The following is a 13,340-nucleotide window of genomic DNA, read 5'->3' on the forward strand; positions in this document are numbered from 1 at the left end:
ACTGGATTGAAACCTTTAAGGACCCTGAGGGGGTTTTGGAGTGGGTGGATGTGGAGACAATGTTTCCTCTTGTGGGAGAATCTAGAACTCGGGGGGTGGGGGGGGGGTCACCCATTTAGGACAGAGATGAGGAGAAATGTTTTCTCTCAGAGGCTGGTGAGACTTTGGAAGTCTCTCCCTCAGAAGGCGGTGGAAGCAGAGTCTCTGAATATTTTTAAGACAGAGGTGGATAGATTCTTGGTTAACAAGGGGGGGTGAAAGGTTATCGGGGGGTCGACGGGAATGTGGGGTTGGGGTGACAATCAGATCAGCCAGCATCTTATTGACTGGGGGAGCAGGGCTCGAGGGGACGACTCCTGCTCCGAATTTTTATGTATGTGGGTATGGGGAGTGTTCCATCAGCCTCCTGACTTGTACCTGGTGGATGGTGGACTGGCTGCCACACCTTGAGCAAAAAATAAAAACAAAAAAACTGCGGATGCTGGAAATCCAAAACAAAAAAGAATTACCTGGAAAAACTCAGCAGGTCTGGCAGCATCGGCGGAGAAGAAAAGAGTTGACGTTTCGAGTCCTCATGACCCTTCGACAGAACTGGAGTTTGAGTCCAAGAAAGAGCTGAAATATAAGCTGGTTTAAGGTGTGTGTGTGGGGGGCGGAGAGATAGACAGAGAGGTGGAGGTGGGGGTGTGGGTGTGGTTGTAGGGACAAACAAGCAGTGATAGAAGCAGATCATCAAAAGATGTCAATGACAATAGTATAATAGAACACATAGGTGTTAAAGTTAAAGTTGGTGATATTATCTAAACGAATGTGCTAATTAAGAATGGATGGTAGGGCACTCAAGGTATAGCTCTAGTGGGGTTTTTTTAATAATGGAAATAGGTGGGAAAAAGAAAATCTTTATAATTTATTGGAAAAAAAAGGAAGGGGGAAACAGAAAGGGGGTGGGGATGGGGGAGGGAGCTCACGACCTAAAGTTGTTGAATTCAATATTCAGTCCGGAAGGCTGTAAAGTGCCTAGTCGGAAGATGAGGTGTTGTTCCTCCAGTGTGCGTTGGGCTTCACTGGAACAATGCAGCAAGCCAAGGACAGACATGTGGGCAAGAGAGCAGGGTGGAGTGTTAAAATGGCAAGCGACAGGGAGGTCTGGGTCATTCTTGCGGACAGACCGCAGGTGTTCTGCAAAGCGGTCACCCAGTCTGCGTTTGGTCTCTCCAATGTAGAGGAGACCACATTGGGAGCAACCAATGCAGTAGACTAAGTTGGGGGAAGTGCAAGTGAAATGCTGCTTCACTTGAAAGGAGTGTTTGGGTCCTTGGACGGTGAGGAGAGAGGAAGTGAAGGGGCAGGTGTTACATCTTTTGCGTGGGTATGGGGAGGTGCCATAGGAGGGGGTTGAGGAGTAGGGGGTGATGGAGGAGTGGACCAGGGTGTCCCGGAGGGAGCGATCCCTACGGAATGCCGATAAGGGGGGTGAAGGGAAGATGTGTTTGGTGGTGGCATCATGCTGGAGTTGGCGGAAATGGCGGAGGATGATCCTTTGAACGCGGAGGCTGGTGGGGTGATAAAGTGAGGACAAGGGGGACCCTATCATGGTTCTGGGAGGGAGGAGAAGGCGTGAAGGCTGGCTGCTGTGCCCCTAGAGGACTACATCTCCCAGCGGACCCCGCGAAGCGACGACGTCACCCCACGGCCGCGCGCATGCGGACTGACACCACCGACGTCATCGGTGACGTGAACAACCAGACCAATGCCCCGCACCATTACGCATGCGCGATGCCGCCCGCCCCCGTCGCATCGGATCCGACGCATGCGCATTAGGGGAGGGGGGGGAGGGGAGGGGAGGGGGAGGGGGAGGGCAACCGCTCTCCGACAAGAGCCAAAGTGGCCGGGGAACCGCCGGAATTGTCCGTTCAGTGAGTCGGGTTTATTTTTTTTTGGCTTTCCTTCGCCTGCTTAAATCTTACACCGGACGTCGGCGACATCCGTGCAGACGTTCGGTTTGTTTTGGCCGTGAGAACGGTCGGGATTTCTGACGCTCCGCGTGTGTTACGCAACGCGCCGGCGCAATGGCGAAGAGGGGGATGGGGGATGGGGGAGGGGCAAATGCGGGGAGAGACGCTGCCCGAATGCGCAGGCGCAATGCCGAAAAGTGGGGGGGGGGGGGGGGGGGGGGGGAGGGGGTGTGTGTGGGGGGGGGTGAGCGACGCTGCTCTATTGCGCAGGCGCAACGGCGAGGTAGGTGGGCGGGTGGAGAGAGAGAGAGAGAGAGATGGAGAGGGAGACCCTGCCCTGTAGCGCATGCGTAGTGGGGACGATTTCGTTTGGAGGAGTCCGGGCATTGTTGCGCAGGCGCAGTTGGGGGGGGACTGCGCCCAACTCCGCCCCCTCATGCCACCCTTTGTCGGTCTGCGCAGGCGCAGTGGGGACAGACACATTCTCCCCCCCCCCCCAATACCCTCCCACTGGTTCTCCTTGTTCCATGAGCCTGGGGTCTCCAAACTCCACGGCAAAGCACTGGGATGTTGACTTACCCCCACCCCCGACCCCCCCCCGACCCCCGCCAATCCCTATTGCTCCCACCCCTCAGCCCAAAGGTTCAGGCTTGACCCCAGTTCCCAAACTCCCCTTTGAACCTCGGGCTACTCCCCCCAAGTTGGCCCAGGTCAAGTGGGAGGGCAGGGGTGGGGGCCGCGGTGAAGGGCGTGGGGGTCAGACCCTGAGCAAAGCCACCCAGGGGAGGCCCCGCTCCCCTGTCCCGGCTGCAGGCCCAGGTCCGCCCCCCCGCCCGGATCTGGTCCGAGGGCCGTCAGCGCGGTCAGCTCCCAGCGCGCCTTCCCGCAGAGCCCCCGCACAGCAGGCGCCGCACCGGCTCGGCCAGGGAGATCCGGAGCGCCGTCCCCCTCATGCTGGCTGGGGAGTTGGACAAACAGGCCGTCTCCCAAGGCACCAGAGCGGTGGCTGGATACACCAAACCCGTTTAGGTCAATCACTCTAAAGATTACTCCCAACGGCGCTCCATTCAAATACAATCACCTCCCCCACTCCATTCAGGTACAATCACCTCCCCCACTCCATTCAAATACAATCACCTCCCCCACTCCATTCAAATACAATCACCTCTCCCACTCCATTCAAATACAATCACCTCTCCCACTCCATTCAGGTACAATCACCTCCCCCACTCCATTCAAATACAATCACCTCTCCCACTCCATTCAAATACAATCACCTCTCCCACTCCATTCAGGTACAATCACCTCCCCCACTCCATTCAAATACAATCACCTCCCCCACTCCATTCAGGTACAATCACCTCCCCCACTCCATTCAAATACAATCACCTCCCCCACTCCATTCAAATGCAACCGTCTCCCCCACTCCATTCAAATGCAACCGTCTCCCCCACTCCATTCAAATGCAACCGTCTCCCCCACTCCATTCAAATGCAACCGTCTCCCCCACTCCATTCAAATGCAACCGTCTCCCCCACTCCATTCAAATGCAACCGTCTCCCCCACTCCATTCAAATGCAACCGTCTCCCCCACTCCATTCAAATGCAACCGTCTCCCCCACTCCATTCAAATGCAACCGTCTCCCCCACTCCATTCAAATGCAACCGTCTCCCCCACTCCATTCAAATGCAACCGTCTCCCCCACTCCATTCAAATGCAACCGTCTCCCCCACTCCATTCAAATGCAACCGTCTCCCCCACTCCATTCAAATGCAACCGTCTCCCCCACTCCATTCAAATGCAACCGTCTCCCCCACTCCATTCAAATGCAACCGTCTCCCCCACTCCATTCAAATGCAACCGTCTCCCCCACTCCATTCAAATGCAACCGTCTCCCCCACTCCATTCAAATGCAACCGTCTCCCCCACTCCATTCAAATGCAACCGTCTCCCCCACTCCATTCAAATGCAACCGTCTCCCCCACTCCATTCAAATGCAACCGTCTCCCCCACTCCATTCAAATGCAACCGTCTCCCCCACTCCATTCAAATGCAACCGTCTCCCCCACTCCATTCAAATGCAACCGTCTCCCCCACTCCATTCAAATGCAACCGTCTCCCCCACTCCATTCAAATGCAACCGTCTCCCCCACTCCATTCAAATGCAACCGTCTCCCCCACTCCATTCAAATGCAACCGTCTCCCCCACTCCATTCAAATGCAACCGTCTCCCCCACTCCATTCAAATGCAACCGTCTCCCCCACTCCATTCAAATGCAACCGTCTCCCCCACTCCATTCAAATGCAACCGTCTCCCCCACTCCATTCAAATGCAACCGTCTCCCCCACTCCATTCAAATGCAACCGTCTCCCCCACTCCATTCAAATGCAACCGTCTCCCCCACTCCATTCAAATGCAACCGTCTCCCCCACTCCATTCAAATGCAACCGTCTCCCCCACTCCATTCAAATGCAACCGTCTCCCCCACTCCATTCAAATGCAACCGTCTCCCCCACTCCATTCAAATGCAACCGTCTCCCCCACTCCATTCAAATGCAACCGTCTCCCCCACTCCATTCAAATGCAACCGTCTCCCCCACTCCATTCAAATGCAACCGTCTCCCCCACTCCATTCAAATGCAACCGTCTCCCCCACTCCATTCAAATGCAACCGTCTCCCCCACTCCATTCAAATGCAACCGTCTCCCCCACTCCATTCAAATGCAACCGTCTCCCCCACTCCATTCAAATGCAACCGTCTCCCCCACTCCATTCAAATGCAACCGTCTCCCCCACTCCATTCAAATGCAACCGTCTCCCCCACTCCATTCAAATGCAACCGTCTCCCCCACTCCATTCAAATGCAACCGTCTCCCCCACTCCATTCAAATGCAACCGTCTCCCCCACTCCATTCAAATGCAACCGTCTCCCCCACTCCATTCAAATGCAACCGTCTCCCCCACTCCATTCAAATGCAACCGTCTCCCCCACTCCATTCAAATGCAACCGTCTCCCCCACTCCATTCAAATGCAACCGTCTCCCCCACTCCATTCAAATGCAACCGTCTCCCCCACTCCATTCAAATGCAACCGTCTCCCCCACTCCATTCAAATGCAACCGTCTCCCCCACTCCATTCAAATGCAACCGTCTCCCCCACTCCATTCAAATGCAACCGTCTCCCCCACTCCATTCAAATGCAACCGTCTCCCCCACTCCATTCAAATGCAACCGTCTCCCCCACTCCATTCAAATGCAACCGTCTCCCCCACTCCATTCAAATGCAACCGTCTCCCCCACTCCATTCAAATGCAACCGTCTCCCCCACTCCATTCAAATGCAACCGTCTCCCCCACCCATTCAAATGCAACCGTCTCCCCCACCCCATTCAAATGCAACCGTCTCCCCCACCCCATTCAAATGCAACCGTCTCCCCCACCCCATTCAAATGCAACCGTCTCCCCCACCCCATTCAAATGCAACCGTCTCCCCCACCCCATTCAAATGCAACCGTCTCCCCCACCCCATTCAAATGCAACCGTCTCCCCCACCCCATTCAAATGCAACCGTCTCCCCCACCCCATTCAAATGCAACCGTCTCCCCCACCCCATTCAAATGCAACCGTCTCCCCCACCCCATTCAAATGCAACCGTCTCCCCCACCCCATTCAAATGCAACCGTCTCCCCCACCCCATTCAAATGCAACCGTCTCCCCCACCCCATTCAAATGCAACCGTCTCCCCCACCCCATTCAAATGCAACCGTCTCCCCCACCCCATTCAAATGCAACCGTCTCCCCCACCCCATTCAAATGCAACCGTCTCCCCCACCCCATTCAAATGCAACCGTCTCCCCCACCCCATTCAAATGCAACCGTCTCCCCCACCCCATTCAAATGCAACCGTCTCCCCCACCCCATTCAAATGCAACCGTCTCCCCCACCCCATTCAAATGCAACCGTCTCCCCCACCCCATTCAAATGCAACCGTCTCCCCCACCCCATTCAAATGCAACCGTCTCCCCCACCCCATTCAAATGCAACCGTCTCCCCCACCCCATTCAAATGCAACCGTCTCCCCACTCCATTCAAATGCAACGTCTCCCCCACTCCCATTCAAATGCAAACCGTCTCCCCCACTCCATTCAAATGCAACCGTCTCCCCCACTCCATTCAAATGCAACCGTCTCCCCCACTCCATTCAAATGCAACCGTCTCCCCACTCCATTCAAATGCAACCGTCTCCCCCACTCCATTCAAATGCAACCGTCTCCCCCACTCCATTCAAATGCAACCGTCTCCCCCACTCCATTCAAATGCAACCGTCTCCCCCACTCCATTCAAATGCAACCGTCTCCCCCACTCCATTCAAATGCAACCGTCTCCCCCACTCCATTCAAATGCAACCGTCTCCCCCACTCCATTCAAATGCAACCGTCTCCCCCACTCCATTCAAATGCAACCGTCTCCCCCACTCCATTCAAATGCAACCGTCTCCCCCACTCCATTCAAATGCAACCGTCTCCCCCACTCCATTCAAATGCAACCGTCTCCCCCACTCCATTCAAATGCAACCGTCTCCCCCACTCCATTCAAATGCAACCGTCTCCCCCACTCCATTCAAATGCAACCGTCTCCCCCACTCCATTCAAATGCAACCGTCTCCCCCACTCCATTCAAATGCAACCGTCTCCCCCACTCCATTCAAATGCAACCGTCTCCCCCACTCCATTCAAATGCAACCGTCTCCCCCCACTCCATTCAAATGCAACCGTCTCCCCCACTCCATTCAAATGCAAACCGTCTCCCCACTCATTCAAATGCAACCGTCTCCCCCACTCCATTCAAATGCAACGTCTCCCCCACTCCATTCAAATGCAACCGTCTCCCCCACTCCATTCAAATGCAACCGTCTCCCCCACTCCATTCAAATGCAATCACCTCCCCCACTCCATTCAAATACAATCACCTCCCCCACTCCATTCAAATACAATCACCTCCCCCACTCCATTCAAATACAATCACCTCCGCCACTCCATTCAAATACAATCACCTCCCCCACTCCATTCAAATACAATCACCTCCCCCACTCCATTCAAATACAATCATCTCCCCCACTCCATTAAATTACAGTTATCTCCTGCACACCATTCAGATTCCAGCGTCTCCCCCCCCACTCCATTCATGTACAGGCCTCATTAAAATACAAGCATCACTGCACTCGGAGCACTGGGAGATTGGAGACTGAGGGTAACGTTGTGTCTCCCATTGTGTTTCTGAAGGGGGACAGAAGCAATGTGGTCCGTCATGTCTATCGTTTTTCTCTCTGCAGGAACCTGATGGCACGGTGAGCTTCACATGACGTTTTCGGTCACTGCTTCCTTTATACTGGGTATGACTCCATGTTTCTGTTTGTTAGTCCCATTCTTTCTTCCCCTTCAGCTTCCTCCCTTGGCCGTGATTTCCTGCTTGGGGCTCATCAGTGCCACATGTAACAAATTCAGACTTCACTGCACACACTTCAACTACAAACATCCCTCCACTCAATCCAAATACAAACATCCCTCCCCTCAATCCGAATACAGACATCCCTCCACTCAATCCAACTACAAACATCCCTCCACTCAATCCAAATACAAACATCCCTCCACTCAATCCAAATACAAACATCCCTCCACTCAATCCAAATACAAACATCCCTCCACTCAATCCAAATACAAACATCCCTCCACTCAATCCAAATACAAACATCCCTCCACTCAATCCAAATACAGTCGTCCCTCCACTCAATCCAAATACAAACGTCCCTCCACTCAATCCAAATGCAAACATCCCTCCACTCAATCCAAATGCAAACATCCCACCACTCAATTCAATTGCAAACATCGCTCCACTCAGTTCAAATACAAACATCCCTCCACTCAATCCAAATACAAAAATCCCTCCACTCAATCCAAATAGAAACATCCTTCCACTCAATCCAAATACAAACATCCCTCCATTCAATCCAAATACAAACATCCCTCCACTCAATCCAAATACAAACATCCCTCCACTCAATCCAAATACAAACATCCCTCCCCTCAATCCAAATACAGACATCCCTCCACTCAATCCAAATACAGACATCCCTCCACTCAATCCAAACACAAACATCCCTCCACTCAATCCAAATACAAACATCCCACCACTCAATTCACATACAAACATCCCTCCACTCAATTCAAATACAAACATCCCTCCACTCATTTCAAATTCAAACATCCCTCCACTCAATCCAAATACAAAAATCCCTCCACTCAATTGAAATACAATCATCATTCCACTCAATCCAAATACAAACATCCCTCCATTCATTCCAAATACAAACATCCCTCCATTCATTCCAAATACAAACATCCCTCCACTCAACCCAAATACAAACATCCCTCCACTAAATCCAAATACAAACATCCCTCCACTCAATCCAAATACAAACATCCCTCCACTCAATCCAAATACAAACATCCCTCCACTCAATCCAAATACAAACATCCCTCCACTCAATCCAAATACAAACATCCCTCCACTCAATCCAAATACAGTCGTCCTTCCACTCAATCCAAATGCAAACATCCCTCCACTCAATCCAAATGCAAACATCCCACCACTCAATTCAATTGCAAACATCGCTCCACTCAGTTCAAATACAAACATCCCTCCACTCAATCCAAATACAAAAATCCCTCCACTCAATCCAAATAGAAACATCCTTCCACTCAATCCAAATACAAACATCCCTCCATTCAATCCAAATACAAACATCCCTCCACTCAATCCAAATACAAACATCCCTCCACTCAATCCAAATACAAACATCCCTCCACTCAATCCAAATACAGACATCCCTCCACTCAATCCAAATACAAACATCCCTCCACTCAATCCAAATACAAACATCCCTCCACTCAATCCAAATACAAACATCCCTCCACTCAATTCACATACAAACATCCCTCCACTCAATCCAAATACAAACATCCCACCACTCAATTCAAATACAAACATCCCTCCACTCAATTCAAATACAAACATCCCTCCACTCAATCCAAATACAAACATCCTTCCACTCAATCCAAATACAAACATCCCTCCATTCATTCCAAATACAAACATCCCTCCACTCAATCCAAATACAAACATCCCTCCACTCAATCCAAATACAAACATCCCTCCACTCAATCCAAATACAAACATCCCTCCACTCAATTCAAATACAAACATCCCTCCACTCAATCCAAATACAAACATCCCTCCACTCAATCCAAATACAAACATCCCTCCACTCAATCCAAATACAAACATCCCTCCACTCAATCCAAATACAAACATCCCTCCACTTATATCCAAATACAAACATCCCTCCACTCAATCCAAATACAAACATCCCTCCACTCAATCCAAATACAAACATCCCTCCACTCAATCCAAATACAAACATCCCTCCACTCAATCCAAGTACAAACTTCCCTCCACTCAATCCAAATACAAACATCCCTCCACTCAATCCAAATACAAACATCCCACCACTCAATCCAAATACAAACATCCCTCCACTCAATCCAAATACAAACATCCCTCCACTCAATCCAAATACAAACATCCTTCCACTCAATTCAAATACATACATCCCTCCACTCAATCCAAACACAAACATCCCTCCACTCAATCCAAACACAAACATCCCTCCACTCAATCCAAACACAAACATCCCTCCACTCAATCCAAACACAAACATCCCTCCACTCAATCCAAACAGAAACATCCCTCCACTCAATCCAAACTACAAACATCCCTCCACTCAATCCAAACACAAACATCCCTCCACTCAATCCAAATACAAACATCCCTCCACTCAATCCAAATACAAACATCCGTCCACTCAATCCAAATACAAACATCCCTCCACTCAATCCAAATACAAACATCCCTCCACTCAATCCAAATACAAACATCCCACCAATCATTTCAAATACAAACATCCCTCCACTCAATCCAAATACAAACATCCCTCCACTCAATCCAAATACAAACATCCCTCCACTCAATCCAAATACAAACATCCCTCCACTCAATCCAAATACAAACATCCCTCCACTCAATCCAAATACAAACATCCCTCCACTCAATCCAAATACAAACATCCCTCCACTCAATCCAAATACAAACATCCCTCCACTCAATCCAAATACAAACATCCCTCCACTCAATCAAATACAAACATCCCTCCACTCAATCCAAACACAAACAACCCTCCACTCAATCCAAACACAAACATCCCTCCACTCAATCCAAACACAAACATCCCTCCACTCAATCCAAATACAAACATCCCTCCACTCAATCCAAATACAAACATCCCTCCACTCAATCCAAATACAAACATCCTCCACTCAATCCAAATACAAACATCCCTCCACTCAATCCAAATACAAACATCCCTCCACTCATTACAAATACAAACATCCCTCCACTCAATCTAAATACAAACATCCCTCCACTCAATCCAAATACAAACATCCCTCCACTCATTACAAATACAAACATCCCTCCACTCAATCAAATACAAACATCCCTCCACTCAATCCAAATACAAACATCCCTCCACTCAATTCAAATACAAACATCCCTCCACTCAATCCAAATACAAACATCCCTCACTCAATCAAATACAAACATCCCTCCACTCAATTCAAATACAAACATCCCTCCACTCAATCAAATACAAACATCCCTCCACTCAATCCAAATACAAACATCCCTCCACTCAATCCAAATACAAACATCCCTCCACTCAATCCAAATACAAACATCCCTCCACTCAATCCAAATACAAACATCCCTCCACTCAATCCAAATACAAACATCCCTCCACTCAATCCAAATACAAACATCCCTCCACTCAATCCAAATACAAACATCCCTCCACTCAATCCAAATACAAACATTCCTCCACTCAATCCAAATACAAACATCCCTCCACTCAATCCAAATACAAACATCCCTCCTCTCAATCCAAATACAAACATCCCTCCACTCAATCCAAATACAAACATCCCTCCACTCAATCCAAATACATACATCCCTCCACTCAATCCAAATACAAACATCCCTCCACTCAATCCAAAAAAAAACATCCCTCCTCTCAATCAAATACAAACATCCCTCCACTCAATCCAAATACAAACATCCCTCCACTCAATCCAAATACAAACATCCCTCCACTCAATCCAAATACAAACATCCCTCCACTCAATCCAAATACAAACATCCCTCCACTCAATCCAAATACAAAGCATCCCTCCACTCAATCCAAATACAAACATCCCTCCACTCAATCCAAATACAAACATCCCTCCACTCAATCCAAATACAAACATCCCTCCACTCAATCCAAATACAAACATCCCTCCACTCAATCCAAATACAAACATCCCTCCACTCAATCCGAAATACAAACATCCCTCCACTCAATCCAAATACAAACATCCCTCCACTCAATCCAAATACAAACATCCCTCCACTCAATCCAAATACAAACATCCCTCCACTCAATCCAAATACAAACATCCCTCCACTCAATCCAAATACAAACATCCCTCCACTCAATCCAAATACAAACATCCCTCCACTCAATCCAAATACAAACATCCCTCCACTCAATCCAAATACAAACATCCCTCCACTCAATCCAAATACAAACATCCCTCCACTCAATCCAAATCAAACATCCCTCCACTCAATCCAAATACAAACATTCCTCCACTCAATCCAAATACAAACATCCCTCCACTCAATCCAAATACAAACATCCCTCCACTCAATCCAAATACAAACATCCCTTCACTCAATCCAAATACAAACATCCCTCCACTCAATCCAAATACAAACATCCCTCCCCTCAATCCAAATACAGACATCACTCCACTCAATCCAAATACAAACATCCCTCCACTCAATCCAAATACAAACATCCCTCCACTTATATCCAAATACAAACATCCCTCCACTCAATCCAAATACAAACATCCCTCCACTCAATCCAAATACAAACATCCCTCCACTTATATCCAAATACAAACATACCTCCACTCAATTCAAATACAACCAACCCTCAACTCAATCCAAATACAAACATCCCTCCACTCAATCAAAATACAAACCTCCCTCCACTCAATCCAAATTGAAACATCCCTCCACTCAATCCAAATACAAACATCCCTCCACTCAATCCAAACACAAGCAACCCTCCACTCAATCCAAATACAAACATTCCTCCACTCAATACAAATACAAACACCCCTCCACTCTATCCAAATACAAACATCCCCCACTCAATCAAATACAAACATCCTCCACTCAATCCAAATACAAACATCCCTCCACTCAATCCAAATACACACATCCCTCCACTTAATCCAAATACAAACATCCCTCCACTTAATCCAAATACAAACATCCCTCCACTCAATCCAAATACAAACATCCCTCCACTCAATCCAAATACAAACATCCCTCCACTCAATCCAAATACAAACATCCCTCCACTCAATCCAAATACAAACATCCCTCCACTCAATCCAAATACAAACATCCCTCCACTCAATCCAAATACAAACAGTCCCTCCACTCAATCCAAATGCAAACATCCCTCCACTCAATCCAAATGCAAACATCCCACCACTCAATTCAATTGCAAACATCGCTCCACTCAGTTCAAATACAAACATCCCTCCACTCAATCCAAATACAAAAATCCCTCCACTCAATCCAAATAGAAACATCCTTCCACTCAATCCAAATACAAACATCCCTCCATTCAATCCAAATACAAACATCCCTCCACTCAATCCAAATACAAACATCCCTCCACTCAATCCAAATACAAACATCCCTCCCCTCAATCCAAATACAGACATCCCTCCACTCAATCCAAATACAGACATCCCTCCACTCAATCCAAACACAAACATCCCTCCACTCAATCCAAATACAAACATCCCACCACTCAATTCACATACAAACATCCCTCCACTCAATTCAAATACAAACATCCCTCCACTCATTTCAAATTCAAACATCCCTCCACTCAATCCAAATACAAAAATCCCTCCACTCAATTGAAATACAATCATCATTCCACTCAATCCAAATACAAACATCCCTCCATTCATTCCAAATACAAACATCCCTCCATTCATTCCAAATACAAACATCCCTCCACTCAACCCAAATACAAACATCCCTCCACTAAATCCAAATACAAACATCCCTCCACTCAATCCAAATACAAACATCCCTCCACTCAATCCAAATACAAACATCCCTCCACTCAATCCAAATAC

The 13,340-nt window shown here is 48.4% G+C and overlaps 1 protein-coding gene across 1 annotated transcript in view; it reads left to right on the forward strand.

Annotated features, from left to right (window-relative positions):
- Positions 1-1,844: 1,844 nt before the first annotated feature.
- ppox (protoporphyrinogen oxidase) overlaps positions 1,845-13,340 on the forward strand; it is a 108,235-nt gene continuing 96,739 nt past the window's right edge. Inside the window, exons 1-2 of the mRNA XM_041180657.1 lie at positions 1,845-1,916; positions 7,289-7,348. Coding sequence (XP_041036591.1) covers positions 7,315-7,348 — 34 coding nt within the window. The 5' untranslated portion in view covers positions 1,845-1,916; positions 7,289-7,314. The remainder of the gene's footprint in view (positions 1,917-7,288; positions 7,349-13,340) is intronic.

Source organism: Carcharodon carcharias, assembly GCF_017639515.1.
Source record: "Carcharodon carcharias isolate sCarCar2 chromosome 24 unlocalized genomic scaffold, sCarCar2.pri SUPER_24_unloc_1, whole genome shotgun sequence".
In the NCBI taxonomy this organism is placed as follows: domain Eukaryota; kingdom Metazoa; phylum Chordata; class Chondrichthyes; order Lamniformes; family Lamnidae; genus Carcharodon; species Carcharodon carcharias.